At 35.0% G+C, this 16327-nt stretch overlaps 1 protein-coding gene across 1 annotated transcript; it reads right to left on the bottom strand.

The window, feature by feature from the left end:
* Window positions 1–5636: 5636 nt before the first annotated feature.
* LOC134845199 (uncharacterized) lies at window positions 5637–13085 on the bottom strand. Its single transcript, XM_063862095.1, has 3 exons — window positions 12877–13085; window positions 9944–10204; window positions 5637–5864 (listed from the first exon to the last, which is right to left on the bottom strand). Exons 1-3 carry the CDS (start codon window positions 12896–12898, stop codon window positions 5677–5679), a joined length of 471 nt encoding a protein of 156 aa, XP_063718165.1. The 5' UTR covers window positions 12899–13085; the 3' UTR covers window positions 5637–5676.
* Between the last annotated feature and the right edge of the window lie 3242 nt (window positions 13086–16327).

The following is a 16327-nucleotide window of genomic DNA, read 5'->3' as shown; positions in this document are numbered from 1 at the left end:
GATGGTTTGAGAAATCTCCAATGACGTTGTTCGTTCCTGCTATTGTCCATCATAGGGCTGTACGGACTGCTCGGGAAACATTTTGTTTTCCTTTGATGATGGTTTTCGGGCTGATGAGGTCAATATTGTCCGTTCCAATCACAAGGGCTACGTCGTTTTTGTTGAAGTCTGGAGAACAAGTACCCTTGAGGTGGTCGTATTGGCTGCAAATGTCGTGCAACTTTTCGGGCTCTTGATGTGCTCTTTGATTAGAACATTGTTTAGTTCAAATGCTAGAGTGTTATTTCCAAATGAATTAACTGTAATATCAACTGTCTTAGCGTCTATCGTTTGCGAGCTGAAGAAACCTCCTATGAAAAGTTGTTCCTGATGGTTAGTTTCCTCCAGTTGAAGATATGCTGCTGTCGGTTGCGATATGTAGCTGTTTGTACTTCATGTATCAAGAAAGGCATATACATTAAGGTATATGTTGCATCGTCGTAATGTGACTGGTAAAAGTAGCAGCAGTAAGCTGTTGATCCTTGATATCTTCTTTTGGCTGGCAAGATAGTTGACCTGATTCTGTCGCTGGTTTGGATTAAACTTTGGTGTTTTTTGTATGCGTTGTTTGTCGTGTAGAGTTGTGTGATGATGCTGATTGCAATTGCTGCATGTGCAATCTTTCACTTGATGTTGTCCAAGAAAATTCTAACAAAGTTTTTTTTCCAAAACGAGACTGTTCTTCACTTCCAAAGATGAATTCCGATACTTGCTGCAGTATGCTGGGCGGTGAGTCTGGCAGTCGAAGGGACATGGGGGCCGGGTGTTCGCACTCCAACTTTGAAAAGTCTCCGGTGAAGGCTTGTTGGTTGATGGTCGAGAGCCGATGGCGTGTCGAAGACTTGGCTCTATTTGTTGACAATTGCTCGAGTCCAGGGTCATTTGCTGCGGTTGCATAGGTGCTTATGCAAACTGTCTTGTCCAGTCGTTGAAGGCGATGAGATTTGGCTGGTCGATGTTCTGGGCGGTGATGTACTATGTCCACTGAAGCTGCTGAAGGTGTTGCAATTTGCTGACGGCAAATTGTACGTTTATTGTAGAGGTCAAATCGTCTTTGAACCCAAGCGTCTGAAATGTTTCAAGTATGTTACTGATGAATGTAGAGAATTCCATTTATGAATCCCCTGCGTTGAATTGATGGTTGCTTGAAGCTCTGCAATCTGTTGACGAGTCATTGATGATAATTTCGGGTCGTCCATATCATCGTCGTAGTTTTTGGAGGGCAGCTTTGTACACAGTGCTGTTGCAGGAGTAAGCGGAAATAGCTTGATTTGCTTTTCCAGTCGTTAAAGTTAGCAGATGAGTCATCTTTTCGGCGTCCGAGATGGGTTGATTGAAGATAGTTGCTTCGAAGAAACCAAACCACATCCTCCATTTCATGGATTTTCCGTCGAAAGGCTCAAATTTTAGTTTTGGGGGTCTGGTCTTGAGACTGTAGTTCGTTCGCGATGTCTGAGATGCTTCTGCTGGAATGAACTGCTGTTCTGTAACTATGCCCTAACTATGTTGAAGCTGATGCTTGCGTTGGTGGTGTCGTGTTCTTTTTGTTGTAACGGCGGTCTGTTTATTTCGAAGCCTGGCTGCGGGACTTGCTGCTGAGTATTTTGGCTATCTGAAGTGTTTGGTCCTCTACTGTTTGCTGTGCTGATGATCCGGACTGATGGCTGCTGCTAGATAATGTTGACGTCTGGCTGGAATCCTGATCTAGTATTGTTTGTTGTTGCACTGAATCAGCTGTCTGAGGTGCTTGAACTGTCGTGGCATAAATTTTCTGTTGTGGCTGAAATTGTGGAATTGTCTTTGCTGTATTTTCTTGCAGCATTTGTCTAAATTCATCCATGATATTGTCGTGTTCATTTTGTATATCAGTGAAGCGGTTGATGAAATCCTCCGCTGTGGCGCGTTCAGTCGGGTGGTCTACATGGTACGTAGTGGCGTCTTCCAAATTGCTGAGAATTTTCTTCATCTCGGTTTCTGAAACAGCTATGTTGTAAATCGTTTTGATGTCATTGATGGCTTTTCGTACTCGTCTGAAGAGGCGCTCTAGTTGGGCGATTAGTAGATTTCTCTGGGGGAGAGAGGTTTTGTTGGGTATGGCTAGTTTGCCGTAGCTGATTGTTGTCATCGTTGCAGTTATTGTAGCTGTCGTGTCCAGTCGTAGTTTTGACCTACTTTGTTAGTTCCTGTCCTAGATAGCTAGACCTAAACTTGAAAGGAACGAAGCAAAAGAACAATGCAGCATATATTTTCAAATAAGTAAAACGAAATAAACAAAGCAATTGAAAGTTATAAAGTCTTGATATTAGTTCGTTCCGATACTTAAACAGGCGGAAAATATTATAAACCAAACGTAAAAATAACGTCCCGCTACCAAAATTATGCAATGGGGGTCCGAATTGTTAAACCAATTTTTTAATGTTTTTTTTAAACTCTTAAGCAAGTGCAAAACGAGTGGTCCTTGCTTGGCACTAGATACAAATTGTGCTTCCAGATCGGTCAAGGGGTAGAGCAAAGGTACGGTTTCTGGCAATTTAGCTGAGTGCCATATAGAAAACGAGCTTGTAACCACTTCTAGTTTACACGGTCTATTTGAGCTTTTTCTTGCTTTAAACGTTGATTTGATTATAAATTAGTTGGTTGCACGTGTTTGGTAATTCAGTTTTGCGTTTTCCCGATTTTGTATTTTCTGAATTCTGGTTTTCAATTTCTTTCCCGGAGTTTTCCTGATTGCATGTGAAAAATTAAAGTAATCTAAGATGGTTGTCAAGTGTCAGATTGGCATATAACACAAGGTATTATTTTACGGGAATCGAGTTTCTCAGGGATTCGATCACTTATTCAACCAAAGTGTCCCCCCGTTTGGTACTTTTTTACGACATCCACTTTTTTTTGTCTTTTTGGGCATTTTTCTTTCAAAATTTTGCACGTGGCGCAAAACAAAAGTTTCCGGAAAGTGTGAGCGGATTTCGTAAAAGTAAGCAATTTCGTGAGTTCCATTTACATTTTGCTGATTTGGCCAGCAATTAGTGATTCCACTTACAATAGCGGATTCCGCTACAGTGTAATTTGACTAAACATATGTATTAAAACTTTTTCGTGGATTCCACAACCTGGTTCAGCAAAATTGGTTGGAGATGCCACAATTTCGCGTGTTATTTGAGCGATTTTGAGACACACAGTGTTCAAAATTCAAATCGAAAACAATAAAAGAATATCAAAAAAACTAGCAGAGTTTCGGATTCTGCAATAAATCTGTTTTCGGTCTCTTGTAGAATCCCGTGAAAAATCATAAAAAGCGCAGTTTGGCCTCATAATATAAGGCAGATATCGGTTAACTAAAATTAATGCTTGAAAATTCAGTCTTCTTGATTGTCGAAATCAGTAACAAGCTTTTTTGTCACATTTAGAAGTTAAATTTTCCGGTCGCTGTGACTTGACAGTGCAATTTTGTTCAATTAATTTGTATTAAAATTGTCGAGACCCATAAAACTCAATTACACACAGTGACTTGGCACTCCTTTTCAATTTCCCATCCCTTCGTAAGATAACTAATTAAAATTGCTTTAAAATTGTCAAAGAGGCAATTTGCAAATTTTGATACAGCAGAAAAATATTGTAAAAACTTGTTCAGTTGTCGGTGCCGAAACTTTTATTACAGCTTAGATCATCAAAATTCATTTAAAATGGGCTTTTAAATATCAGTTTTCAGAAAATCAAAAGCGGGCTGGAAAAGAGTCAGTCAATTTGCCCATCTGTACTGATGCCAGTTTTGTCTCCGGTAAAACACTTCCTTTGTCGACAGTTTGTGCTGCTTCCTTTCTCTCAGTTTTTGTGCCTCCAAATGAGAGCTTGCGTTTTAACTCCGTTAGTGCCCAAACTTGTCATGATTTTTTTTTGTTGCTTGTCAGCTTGCTTGAGAGAAGTTGGGTAAATTTTTTTTGCTAGTCTTAGTGAGACTGAGTGTTAAAATTATTTAGTAGCGCTATTGGTGCATCTCTAAATTTTTCAATTCTTTGATTTCATTGAAGCAATAAACATAAAAAACATACACTGTACACATTTGGAAAAAAAACAAGAATGAAAGTTTCCCCACATTCCAGACTGAGCTATTGTTCCGACTTTTGTAACGAAAGTAACGGAATATTTGTGCTTGCGGTGTTTTTTTTTCTTCAGGCAAATTTCGACGTTTCAACTAGCCCTTTTTCACGGAATTTTTTTCCATATCATTCGAAAGTAATTATTTCACCTGTGATCATTTTTTGTAAAGTTGTAAAGTTATGAAGGTTTAAAGAGTGTTATTTTTGCCAATTTGAGACAATTAACGCGCCATGTATTTCGCGCTATTATCGCCTGAGCGGGGATTCAATTCGTCTTAGAAATAGCTCCAAATTGGTTGAAGGAAGCTTATTCGCCAAAATTGATTTGTTAGTTGGAGCGAAATCTATCACTTTGTAATTTAAATGGCGAGTGGGAGGATGGTTTTTATATAATATCTCAAATTTAAAAAAAAAATCAGTTATTTCTTTTTTTTAAATTTTTTTCAGGTTATTACTGCTCCATAGACCTTAACAGGCAGTCGGAACATTCAGGGCTCTGCACTGATAAGACCAGTCTTGATTTCTTTTTTACTTTTTCTGATGTGTATAGTTTTCGACACTTACTAAATCTGAAACAGGATATTAGCCCGGATTCCGTTTTCTGTCCTCCAGCCTACCAAATTTTTGATTTAACGCTATTTGCAATAGCTTAAGTTTCCAAAAAAAAAATCCTTTCCTCATCAATGACCAGTAGGTTTGATAACTTATAGTTCTTTTGCAAACAGCGACCAGCTCTAACCAGTGATATAATTGCCCTCTTTTGAGTTTTGCCCCTTTTCTACGTTAGAAATTATAGTCACGACAGACAGATTCCATCTTAACTCACGGCTGATCGTTTTCGCTTGATTGATGTTTAAATTTTACAGATTCTGTATAATTTTTACAGATTTTTTTCAATTATTAAAAAACGTTTTGATAGAGAAAACGTCGTGAAAATTTTCCGATGATAGCAACTCTTTGCTATTTTACTTCTCGAAATCTCGCTAGAGAGTGAAAAACTCAAACTAATTCTTTCGACACTGTTGAGCCTTAATTATTACAAATTTTTTGAACTTCAAGTCATGACTTAAGGGCTTTAATATGATAATTAGTCGACTCGTTCCAAGGAGTATCTGTTGGATCTGAGTTTAAATGGCGAAAAGATTAAAACGCCCAAAGGCAATTATTCTCCCTTTTTCAGTGATCAGACAAAACTGAAAAGAAACAGTCTGACCGACAGATAATTGACAGACAATTGAAAAAGTTGACAACCTAAAATTGCATCATAAATTTTCTTCAAAAATGAAGGAGTTGAAACTTTATTTGAGAGGAGATCTTATTCACTTTTTGATCTAAAAATTCATCAAAGTCGATATCGCTTTTCGCTCTTTATTAATTTTGATATTGAGAAATTTTGTGGTTTTTTACTTAGACGGCCCAGAATAATTGTAATATAACCTATTTAATAATTAAATGAATAATTCCACTTGTTACTTCGTTTTTCATACTTTCAATGTCTTTTAATTTGGGCAGTTTAAGTTAATACAATTGTTTTGTCCATTTATTTCGGCTGATAATAGTAAGGATTGTTCTGCGGGTCGTAGGAATTGAAATACGCATAGTAGTACGAGTAGCAGGCCGCCAGGAACTGCTCTGGGTCTGGGAAATCACTCATTGGGTCCGGATCGCCTACTTGTGGCCCTCGCGTCCAGAGATGACACCAGTCTTCATAGTTGAGTTCCTGGCCTTCTGAAAACTAATGTTTGGTAGCAATTTGATTAATTAATTAACTAGCTTTGGTTTCATAGCCCGTTTGGTACTATTTTCCCACATTCCAGACTTAATTATGTTGTAGAGCGCAGTTCTTTTTTAAGGCTGGATTAATTTGTTGAGCAAAACTTTTTATCGTTGAGTTATTCCGCTGAGTTATTCTGGCTTTTTATTGGCATTTTTTGCGAAGTTTCTGGCATTATGTGAAAAAAAAAATCCATGACTAAGCTAAAAACTAAAAAAAAAGAACGAAGATTTTAGTATAATTATGGTGATTTGAATCTAACTTCAATTCTATTAACGAGCAAGCGGCGTATTAACCCGGTTCACATTTATGTCTTTTGTGCAAAAAAAACATAGTACACTTACTGATCATTGATGGAAGTTTTTTCTTACTTCTCTCAATTGGAAAAATTGTCATTGTTTTGTGTTTGGTACTTTTGCGGTAAACACACTATTGTTCCGACTTTCGTAACGAAAGTAACAGAATATTTGTGCTCTGGGTGGTTTTTTTTCTTGAGACAAATTTCGATTTTTAAACTTTCCTTTTTTGACGAAACTTCTACATATCATTCAAAAGGTATTGATGTCCTGAGATTAAATATGAAAACATATTTTACCTGTAATCATTTCAATTTTTGTAAAGTTATGGGAGTTTAAAGATCGCAATTTTGGCCAATTTGGGACAATTAACGAGCGATATATTTCGCGCTATTAACGCGTAAGCGGAGATTTAATCCGTCGCAGCAATTGTTCCAAATTGGTTCAAGGAAGCTTAATTGCCATAGTTGATTAGTTAATAGGAGCAAAATATATTCTTTTGTACTTTATATGGCGTGTTGGGGGATGATTTTAATAAAAAATCTTAAATTTATTTTTTTTAAATATTTAATTTATTTCATTTAGTTTTTTTATGTTATTAATGCGCCAAATACCTTAAGAAGTATAGTCGGGACATTCATGGCTGTTTTCATGTCGTCATAAAAATGAAAAATAATCAGAATTGCTATTTGTTTTTGAAATTTTAGCTGGAGACACTGGTTGTGTTTTTTATTTGATAGTTTTGAAATTTATAAAAACGAGAAGTTACTACTGATCCAAAAATGGTTGATTTGGAAAGAAAGACACAACAAAAACTATTTGGGTTACTGTCTGTGAAAATTGTCGTGTATTTTATTTGTCCTGAATTATGTCGATTTTGTTCAGACCATTGAAAATGAGGAGGAACTTTGTATTCGGGTGTGTTTAGTTATTTGAAACTTTTTGTTATCCACGCAAAAACAGGTACCACAAAGAATCATTGGAATAAATTGAGTGAGGATCATATGAAGCCACTTCAGTCTTATTTAAAACATTTTAAAATTTTGAAAAATATTTCACAAAAAAAAATTGAAGCTTTTGATTTTTGGATTGATTTCGAGCTAATAAGGTCAGCATGCATGCCTACAATAACTTATTTATACTTAATTTAGGCCGAAGAAAATAAATTCATTCAAGCTATTTTTTTAAGTTTTCTTAGTTTTTTAGCGCCGTTTTTGGCCGTTTTGGTAATCCAGAATTTCAAAAACTGACAAATTTCTGCTAAACAATTTTGAAATTGTTTTACATCATTTTAAACTATGGTCCGAACATTCTGTGCTACTTACACAGTAACCCGCTATCCTCGTTAAGAGCTGATTTGGTCTCTTATCAGAAATCAAACATATTACATAGCGTTTTTACTGAAAAATTGAGGCATTATTTTAAAAATATTTTTTTTTCACGTCATTTTGACTCAATAAAATACTCATACTAACAAAAAATGAAATGCAACCAATTTTATGCATTTAATGTGACAAGAACCTAAAAACTGGTTTGTACCGATGTAAAATTGATATAGTATGATACAAAAGTGTGATATAAATACAAAAGTATGATATAAATTCAATTAATTTAATCCTTTTAATCCTTCTAAATTAATTTAAATCCTTTTTTGTCAAAATTTTGGTTTCAATTTCATACGGATTTGATAACAAAAATGTCGCTTTTAATCGACTCGATACGGATTAAATTCAAGTTTTCTCGGTTATAAATAATAGAGAAAGCTGGATTAAAATCAATTGGTATGCTTTTCATTTGACTTTCTTGCTGACGTTTGGCCTGAAAAGAAACTCTAGTAAGAGTATAATTAGAGTATACAAAAAAATGTAACTAGAGTATAAAGAAAGAGTACAACTAATCTGAAAATTTATTGCGCGAAAATTTAGTTTTTATATTGAGTTTTTCAATTATGTGTCTTTTGCACAAATTAGTTGCTCCTAGAACATTTGAGGAAAACTTGCATAGTTTGCCTTTTCATACAACAAGAGCCCTTAAATTTGCAAAACTCAAGAAAATTTCTCTTCATCACAATAGTTTGCGGTAAAAGAACTGTCCTCGACTGAATTTTGTAGCTCCGGTGGAGTTTTTTTTGAAAAAAAAATTTGCTCAAGTTTTGAAATAAAAGGAACAGTTACATAAAATAAATTTTAGTGAGATTTTGATGGACTTGGCTGCCCTTTCAAATTTGTTATCCACAAAAAAAAATGATTTTAATCGATTTCAATCTCAAGTTTGTCTGTGTGGGTATAGCCTTCATAGTTCAATCATCTGATTCCAAGTTATACAAAGCATAATTTTACTTAGTTGAGAGGAAGTACTGAAAATATGTGACTTCTGCTATCCTGAGAAAATTTTTTGATTGAAAATAATAAGATTTCGAACCATTCTTTGCTAGATAAAATTTGCAAGTGACATAAAATGCGTTGACTTTCACACTTTTCAGCGCTTAAGCTTGTGTCAAGTTACATCAAAATAAGCTCGGAGACTTTGTTACTTTTATATAAATGGCAATATTTATAATGTTTTACAACAACGGCTACTTTGAACTCTGATTGCTTTGACAAGTCAAAATTCAATGAGAACACTCTCCAACTGATAAAATTGAAATCTGTCATTGGTTTTTGCATTTTTTCCCGAGTTTACATAAAACAAATCAACAGAACAGAATATAGTACGATCAACCAAAACACTTTTATGCATACAAATTTTTTGCCAGAAAAAAATACAAGCAGGTTAAACGGATTTCTTATTTGCGTTCTTTTTATTGTATTGTTATGCAATGAATCTCAGCTTTTTGTTGCAGGTTGCAGGCTTTATGGTTTTCAAATTTAAATGAAATTATTTTAATGGAATTTTTTAAAGCATCAAATATTTCTTTTAGAAATTTTTGTGTTTTTGAAAAATCATTTTTATTGCTCAAAATGCACTTAAATCTTTTTGAAAATTTAAAACTGGATGCTCCCATTGACATTTTTTTGAAATTTTTTTGAAATGATAAAAAGAAAAGTAAAAACAATAAAGATAGCTGGTTGCTGTGCAAGTAGCAGAAAATGTTCCGACCATATTAATTAAAATATTTTGTTTCTATTTTCCTTAAACTAATGTCGTTTGTATTGGTGGTGTGGGAACTTTATGGTCGCGTAGAAAGTCAGTAAATTAAGCATAATTGACAAACTGTGTCACATAAAAATGAATAAAAACAAAAATGCAAAAAAAAAATTTAGCCTAAGTAATAAATTTCAAAGTTTATTCTAAGTTTTTGCTCAGTATTTCTTTTTTGCAAAATTGATTTTAAGCGCTAAGCGAATCATCCAAAACTAGTTTCTTCAGAGTTAAATTAGATTTTTTATCCAATAATTGATAATTGATTTCAAAATAAAAATATAACGAAGAAAAAAACAGTTAATTTCAATATAACGAGCGTTACTTGTCGCGTTACTCACTCGACTAAATCTCAAAAATTTTTAACCAGTTTTTAAACCATTGCGATATTTATTTGCGGTGCCAAACCGTGTATTTTGTGAACTGCAAGCGGATTCTGCAACAAGGGCGCGGTCATTATTCTTTTTATATTTTTTTATTCTCTTTGATCGTTCCGACACGTAAATTGAAAACAAAAAAAGAAACAAAACTAAAGCAGATCCGAATACAAAATTTCACCCCATTTTTAATGGTTGGACAGTTACCCTAAAACGCACCCCAGTTGGGAATCTCGTAGGTCAAAGTCTCGGTTACATTGACGGTGGCAGCGACATTGTCGTTGGCGTTGGTGACTCCATAATGGTTGGCGACGTCACTATCGCTGTAATTTTCATCCGAATCGGACGAATTGAAGTGAACATAAATTATAATACCAACTACAATCCCGGTTGCAACAATCACAACTATTCCACCCAGTAGGCATAGTTTCAGATAACATTGTGTTCTTTTCCCAGAAGTTCGCTGAGTTCCATTTACTTCTAAAACGAACCAAAACGACATATAAAACGTATTGCAACGTAGGTTTGATGATTTATGGTACCGAAGTTTTCGCACCAATTTTTTGCAGAAAAAAAATTGAGCATAACGGAAAAAAATATGGGATCACTTTTGGCAAAACGAGGTGAAAATTTGGGACAGACGACAGTTTGTAACAAGCGACAATTCGTATTAAGCTATATTTCCGAACATTGATTAATCGGCAAGCGCTGATTTGTTCGCTCTATTCCTCTCATTTCGATTGTAAGCACAGCGGCGCTACTTGCTACTTGCTAAACTGCTACTTGCACTGTTAGAATCGAAATGCCACCTGTTACGAATTGTCGCCCTCTACCTCCAGCAGGGTTTGAGAGGAGTGCGTGATTGGCTTTTTAATTAAATGGGAATTGCACCCTTCTCAGGTGTACTTGGAATGCAATTCTTGCAAGATTCTTGCAAGGAAATGTAAAACGTGTAATTTTTCTTGATGATTTTGCTGTGAAATAAATTTTATTGTTTTTGTTTGAAGTATTGTTTTTTTTGGAAAAGCTGAATCAACGAGAATCTCTATGAATCTACAGCTTTAGTTTTATTGCATCAGTCGTTTACGGGAATTCTTGTAAAATTTGGTCTTCCCTTAACAACGTAGAAAATTGACTGATGAATCATAAAGTCTGCATTTTTAAACATTTATGGCATGAATCTTTTATATGAGGATTAAGTTGCGTTTGAAATTTCTGATTATTTACGCTTTTAATTTTTCAAAATTTTAATTTTAATTAATTTGTTACAAAAAAAGGTCTACATATTATTAAGAACAGTAGCGGATTTAAGGGGGGGGGGCGGACGCCCCCTCCTCAGGGATTCGACCCCTTCCGACCCAAAGGGTCCCCCCTTTATACTATTTTCAGATATCCATTATTGGCTGACTGACCTTAAAATTTTTCTAAAGGCAACTTTGGCGCCAATCTATACTAATTTTGAGGGGAGAGCGCACGCCGAAGACACGCAATTTTTTGGTCGAAATTTTCCAAAAAGGGCATAAAAACTCCTTTTTGGCTTGTTTTTTCACAATTTTGGCTGTGGGCACAAAATTTGTCAAATTAGGGCCTTTGCAGTGATTTAGGAGAGCTCATAAAACCAATTTGGTTTAACAGTAGCCGATTTAAGGGGGGGCGGACGCCCCCTCCTCAGGGATTCGACTCCCTTCCGATCCCCTTCCGACCCAAAGGGTCCCCCTTTATACTATTTTGAGATATCCATTTTTGGCTGACTGGCCTTAAAAATTTTCTAAAGGCAACTTTGGCGCCAATCTATACTAATTTTGAGGGGAGAGCGCACGCCGAAAACACGCAATTTTTTGGTCGAAATTTTCCAAAAAGGGCATTAAAACTCCTTTTTGGCTTGTTTTTTCACAATTTTGGCTGTGGGCACATTATTTGTCAAATTAGGGCCTTTGCAGTGATTTAGGAGAGCTCAGAAAACCAATTTGGTTTAACAGCAGCCGATTTAAGGGGGGCGGACGCCCCCTCCTCAGGGATTCGACCCCCTTCCGACCCCCTTCCTACCCAAAGGGTCCCCCTTTATACTATTTTGAGATATCCATTTTTGGCTGACTGGCCTTAAAATTTTTCTAAAGACATCTTTGGCGCCAATCTATATTAATTTTGAGGGGAGAGCGCACACCGAAGACACGCAATTTTTTGGTCGAAATTTTCCAAAAAGTGCATAAAAACTCCTTTTTGGCTTGTTTTTTCACAATTTTGGCTGTGGGGCGCAAAATTTGTCAAATTAGGGCCTCTGCAGTGATTTAGGAGAGCTCAGAAAACCAATTTGGTTTAACAGTAGCGGATTTAAGGGGGGATGGACGCCCCCCTCCTCAGGGATTCGACCCCCTTCCGACCCCCTTCCGACCCAAAGGGTCCCCCCTTTATATTATTTTGAGATGTCCATTTTTGGCTGACTGGCCTTAAAATTTTTCTTAAGGCACCTTTGGCGCCACTCTATACTAATTTTGAGGGGAGAGCGCACGCCAAAGACACGCAATTTTTTGGTCGAAATTTTCCAAAAAGTGCATAAAAACTCCTTTTTTTGCTTGTTTTTTCACAATTTTGGCTGTAGGGCAGAAAGTTTGTCAAATTAGGGCCTCTGCAGTGATTTAGGAGAGCTCAGAAAACCAATTTGGTCGACCAATTTTCAATTTTGTCGACCTCGAGAAATTCCTAGATCCGCGCCTAATAGACAGTATGAAGTAGCACACTGCTAAGAACATTCTGAACCTTGATCCAAAATTTGATGAAGAGTGATGATTTTACTGATTTAAAATGACCAAAAGAAGGATTTTTAAATGCAAAATTGCCCTAAGCGCTGGGTTGCCTAAATTATTTCTCAAATTTCCTTGCATATTTTTGGTCATTAAATTTGATTTGTGTTCGCCAATGTCTTGATTTCTTAGTATAACGTTGTGCTGAGATTATAAAAATTTAGTCAAAAACTAATACACTCTCGATCTTAACATATTTTAAATTTGTCAAGATTACGAATTGGTATTTTTGTTATAGTTTTAAAAGCATTCTTTTCGAGCAAAATTTAACAAAAAATTCAAAACAAAAAGACCAAAAACAATTTAATGATGCGTATTTCTTGATCTGTTCATAAGACTCTACTAACTTACCCTTGTTTAAATTGTTGGACATATCCACAGGATATTCACAATTAATTCTTGTTTCAATTCAAAAACAAATATTTAGATGGAGATTAATTTTTTTTTCAGTGGCAACTCTATTATAAACACATCAACAGAATTATTTCTGTCAATAGTTTTTTTTTGACAAACGATATCAAGAAATTGCAGGCGGTAATTTGAATCCGCGAAATTAAAAGTATTCCGACATGACAAGCATTGTTTTTATTGATTAACTTGATTAAAACTTTTGGCAATTTTGCTTCGTTTTTAACTTCAATTTACTGTGAAGCAAGAAAAAAGGCAACATTGTTTTCCTGTGAAGGCGAAAAGTTTGATGTATACAGAACCGTTAAAAAAATGTTTATAAAATTTTCTTTATAATTGAAAATGAGGGATCAACCGGAGGCTAACTTGGTAAGTCAAACATGTTTATTTTCGTTTTGAAAATCGAAGCAAGCTGACTCTTCAGAAGTTTTTGCTAAAAATATGGAAACGAAACTGTTAATTTTAAAATCTATTCAGCCTTTTTACTGTTTTACTCTAATTTTTTACTCTGTTAGTTTTTATTAAAAGGTATTGATAAAAAGATTATTGAGCAGTTTCAGTCAGGTTATAACTTTTAAGAATAACACAAAATGTTTCTTGGTCTTATCCAGCTTATAGAGTTGGGCGACAAAAATTAAATAGACTAAGAAACTGGAATGTTAGACTGGGCTAAGTCGTAACTTGACAAATACGCCATTTGATCAAACTATAAGCTAAATAGATCTCATTTTTTTAAATAAATTTGGCCAATTATAACTTTTGATCAACCCGGCGAACTCACACACTGAACATCCATATTCTCATAAATCTGATTAACTTAGCGTGATATATGTATTTTAAAGCTTATATAATAACAAAAGCCAAGCCTTACATAACATAAAGTACATAAAATAATAGCAAGGTTTCTGCATGCACAAAAACACGTATACCCGTCATTATTAAAGAATATCAATACATGTCTGAATTAATTTTGAGTGTGTTTTCATCTCAGTTTGTTTCTTCAACAATTCTGGCAAAGTTTTTTTTACAATTTTTTTTCCTTTTTCTTTTTGCTTCTTTCTGTTTTCCTCTATCGCTTTTTGAACTGAATATTATTTTCCAGCTCGCGCTCCAGGATTTTTTATTGCTAGCGACGCTTCTCTAAATTTGATTTTGGGCAAGTGTTTCTCCAATGCTCGTAGTTTATTCTCCATAGGAGTTTCCGGGGGATTTCACCGGCCGGCTCCCCAGTTTTGCCCTGTCTTCTGTTCTCTTCGTGCTCACTTCTGCAGTGGAGTCAGAATATCATGATAGAGGTTGTTTTTCTAAGTCTTCTGGGTTGTTTTCACTACCAGATGTTGGCTGAATATTTTCTCTGCTCTTAGTTGGCTCCCCATTTAGTGGCTGGTTAGAATTTTGCTGAACAAATTCATTATTAATTTTGCTGAAAATCTAAGCAAGTTTTGTCGTCTTTTCTTAAAGTTAACACAATAAAGTTAACACAATTTGAGAAAAACCGGTTTTAAATTTTTTGTTTCATGCGCTTTGTCTTGATAATTTATATCAGCACTGCATATGGCCGTGGAAATTAATACATAACAGAAATTATCATAACAGAAAAAGATTTAGAGAGCAACATGCATTTTACCACAGATGCTAGTAAAATTTTTAGATTTTTTCAGAAAAGTTTTGTCAGTTTTTTTGTACTCAATAGAAACAAAGACGAATGACGGTTTGATCATTTTTTTCCAACTTTTTTTTAAAGTTGTAAGACCTGAGCCCAAACAATGACATAGAAGTATCTTCATTAAAAGGAAAGCCGACGAATTACAGGACCTGATTTAGACCTACAAATACTACAGAATCTGAATTAAGGTTGAAAAAAATTCACAAACCAGACTCAAAGAGGGTGGCACAGTTTACTTTGATGGATTTAAAAATTTTCAATCTTCATTTATTGCAAGAAAAGAATCGCTACTAGATGCAAAAATGTGCATTTTTTGCATAAGTTTTCTTAGTTTCACGGATCTTGAGTTCTGATAAGAAAAAACATGATCACATGGATGATGACAAAACATTCTTCTAAGGTCTTTCTGTAGCGGACCTTCTAAGAAAGAATTTGAATTAATTGTTATTTTTGTTATGAGTTATCAGGACAACTCAACTTAATAATGAGCATTAACTATTTTATTTAAAAGAGAAAAAAACAGACGAGACGCAATTCCAGACTAAGTATCGTTAGGTCCAAATGGCCGTGGTCGAATCTTGGCAAATACCGGCAAGAATGGGAAAAACAGTCGTAACAATCAAAAAACGGCTCGGCTCAAAGGTTTTTTTTTAAGTAGCGCTATCACTGTTGAAGTAAAAAACGCCGCCACAAGCTTTTTCTGACGAAAACCCAGCAAAAACTGATTGCGCGTCCTAAACTTTCTTAAGTCAGGCTGTGGCTATAATTCTTTTTATAAATGGACCTTCAGTTAGCAAATTTTTAATATCTACTTCAGTTTTTTCTGTTACTTGGATTAGTATACTCTTACCGTTTTCCTAAATTACGCATAATTGAGAATTAAATGATTTTCAAAATAGTCACAAATTTTTTTACTCCCCCTGTCTAATGATTAGATTTTTTTTTGGTAGCTTTTACTCAGTTTTCTCTGTTCTTGTTTGTACTACCGCGGACTTTAATTGTTAATCAATGATGCGTCTAGTTTTCCGTTTGGTGATAAGTAGTATGGATCCCTTGATAAAACCGCCTGCTGGTTTCAAATCTGTTTTCAGCGCTCGCACAGTGATTAATTGTTTCTTTTTGTAGTCAACGAACTGCGTTGGTAAAATAAGGTTTTCCGCCGGAATGAATTTTGTGTCTCTTGAACTATCTAGAATTGGCTTTACCGTGGCTCAATTCAAAAAGGCTATATAATTTGAAAAATGTTTCCTCCTTACTCGGCATACTTTTAGCTGTCTTTTGAGAAAATGATTCCACATCTCTTGCATGTCTTCCTTCCCACTCTATATATTTAACTTTCTGTTTTTTTTGTGACTGTTCCAATTGCAAACAGGCCATGAGTCGTTTTTGCTTAATCTCTGTCTTTATTACAGTGTAAAAGTGATTTTGTATGGTTTTTCAAAAGTTCACTTGTACAATAACTCAAATTGGGTGTCTCAAATTTTAGTGACTATTGCAAAATGATGTTTTTCATTCCTGATCTGAAAAAATTCTGAAATAATCAATGTAAGCTAGATTTTGAGGCAAAAAAAAACATAAATTTTTTTTTGAAAAAATGGTCGATATAAGTGTGATTTTGAGCTCAAAAACTTGCAATGAAATCGCATACATCATCATTGTAAATAAAAAAATTTTGAGCAAAAAAAAATATGCAAGGAACCAAGAAAACGGTTGAAGCCAATGGGATTT

The sequence above is a fragment of the Symsagittifera roscoffensis genome, chromosome 4 (assembly GCF_963678635.1).
Source record: "Symsagittifera roscoffensis chromosome 4, txSymRosc1.1, whole genome shotgun sequence".
NCBI lineage: Eukaryota > Metazoa > Xenacoelomorpha > Acoela > Convolutidae > Symsagittifera > Symsagittifera roscoffensis.
The sequence above is the reverse complement of the archived record's forward strand: the minus strand, read 5'-3'. Positions and strand labels throughout refer to the sequence as shown.

Bases quoted from the DNA above. Each gene is read 5' to 3' on its own strand.
- LOC134845199 (XM_063862095.1), bottom strand. From the start codon at position 12,898: ATGTCCAACAATTTAAACAAGG. The intron at 10,205-12,876 runs GTAAGTTAGTAG...GGTTCGTTTTAG, and splicing joins GTCCAACAATTTAAACAAGG to AAGTAAATGGAACTCAGCGA. The intron at 5,865-9,943 runs GTGCGTTTTAGG...ATTAGTTTTCAG, and splicing joins CTACGAGATTCCCAACTGGG to AAGGCCAGGAACTCAACTAT.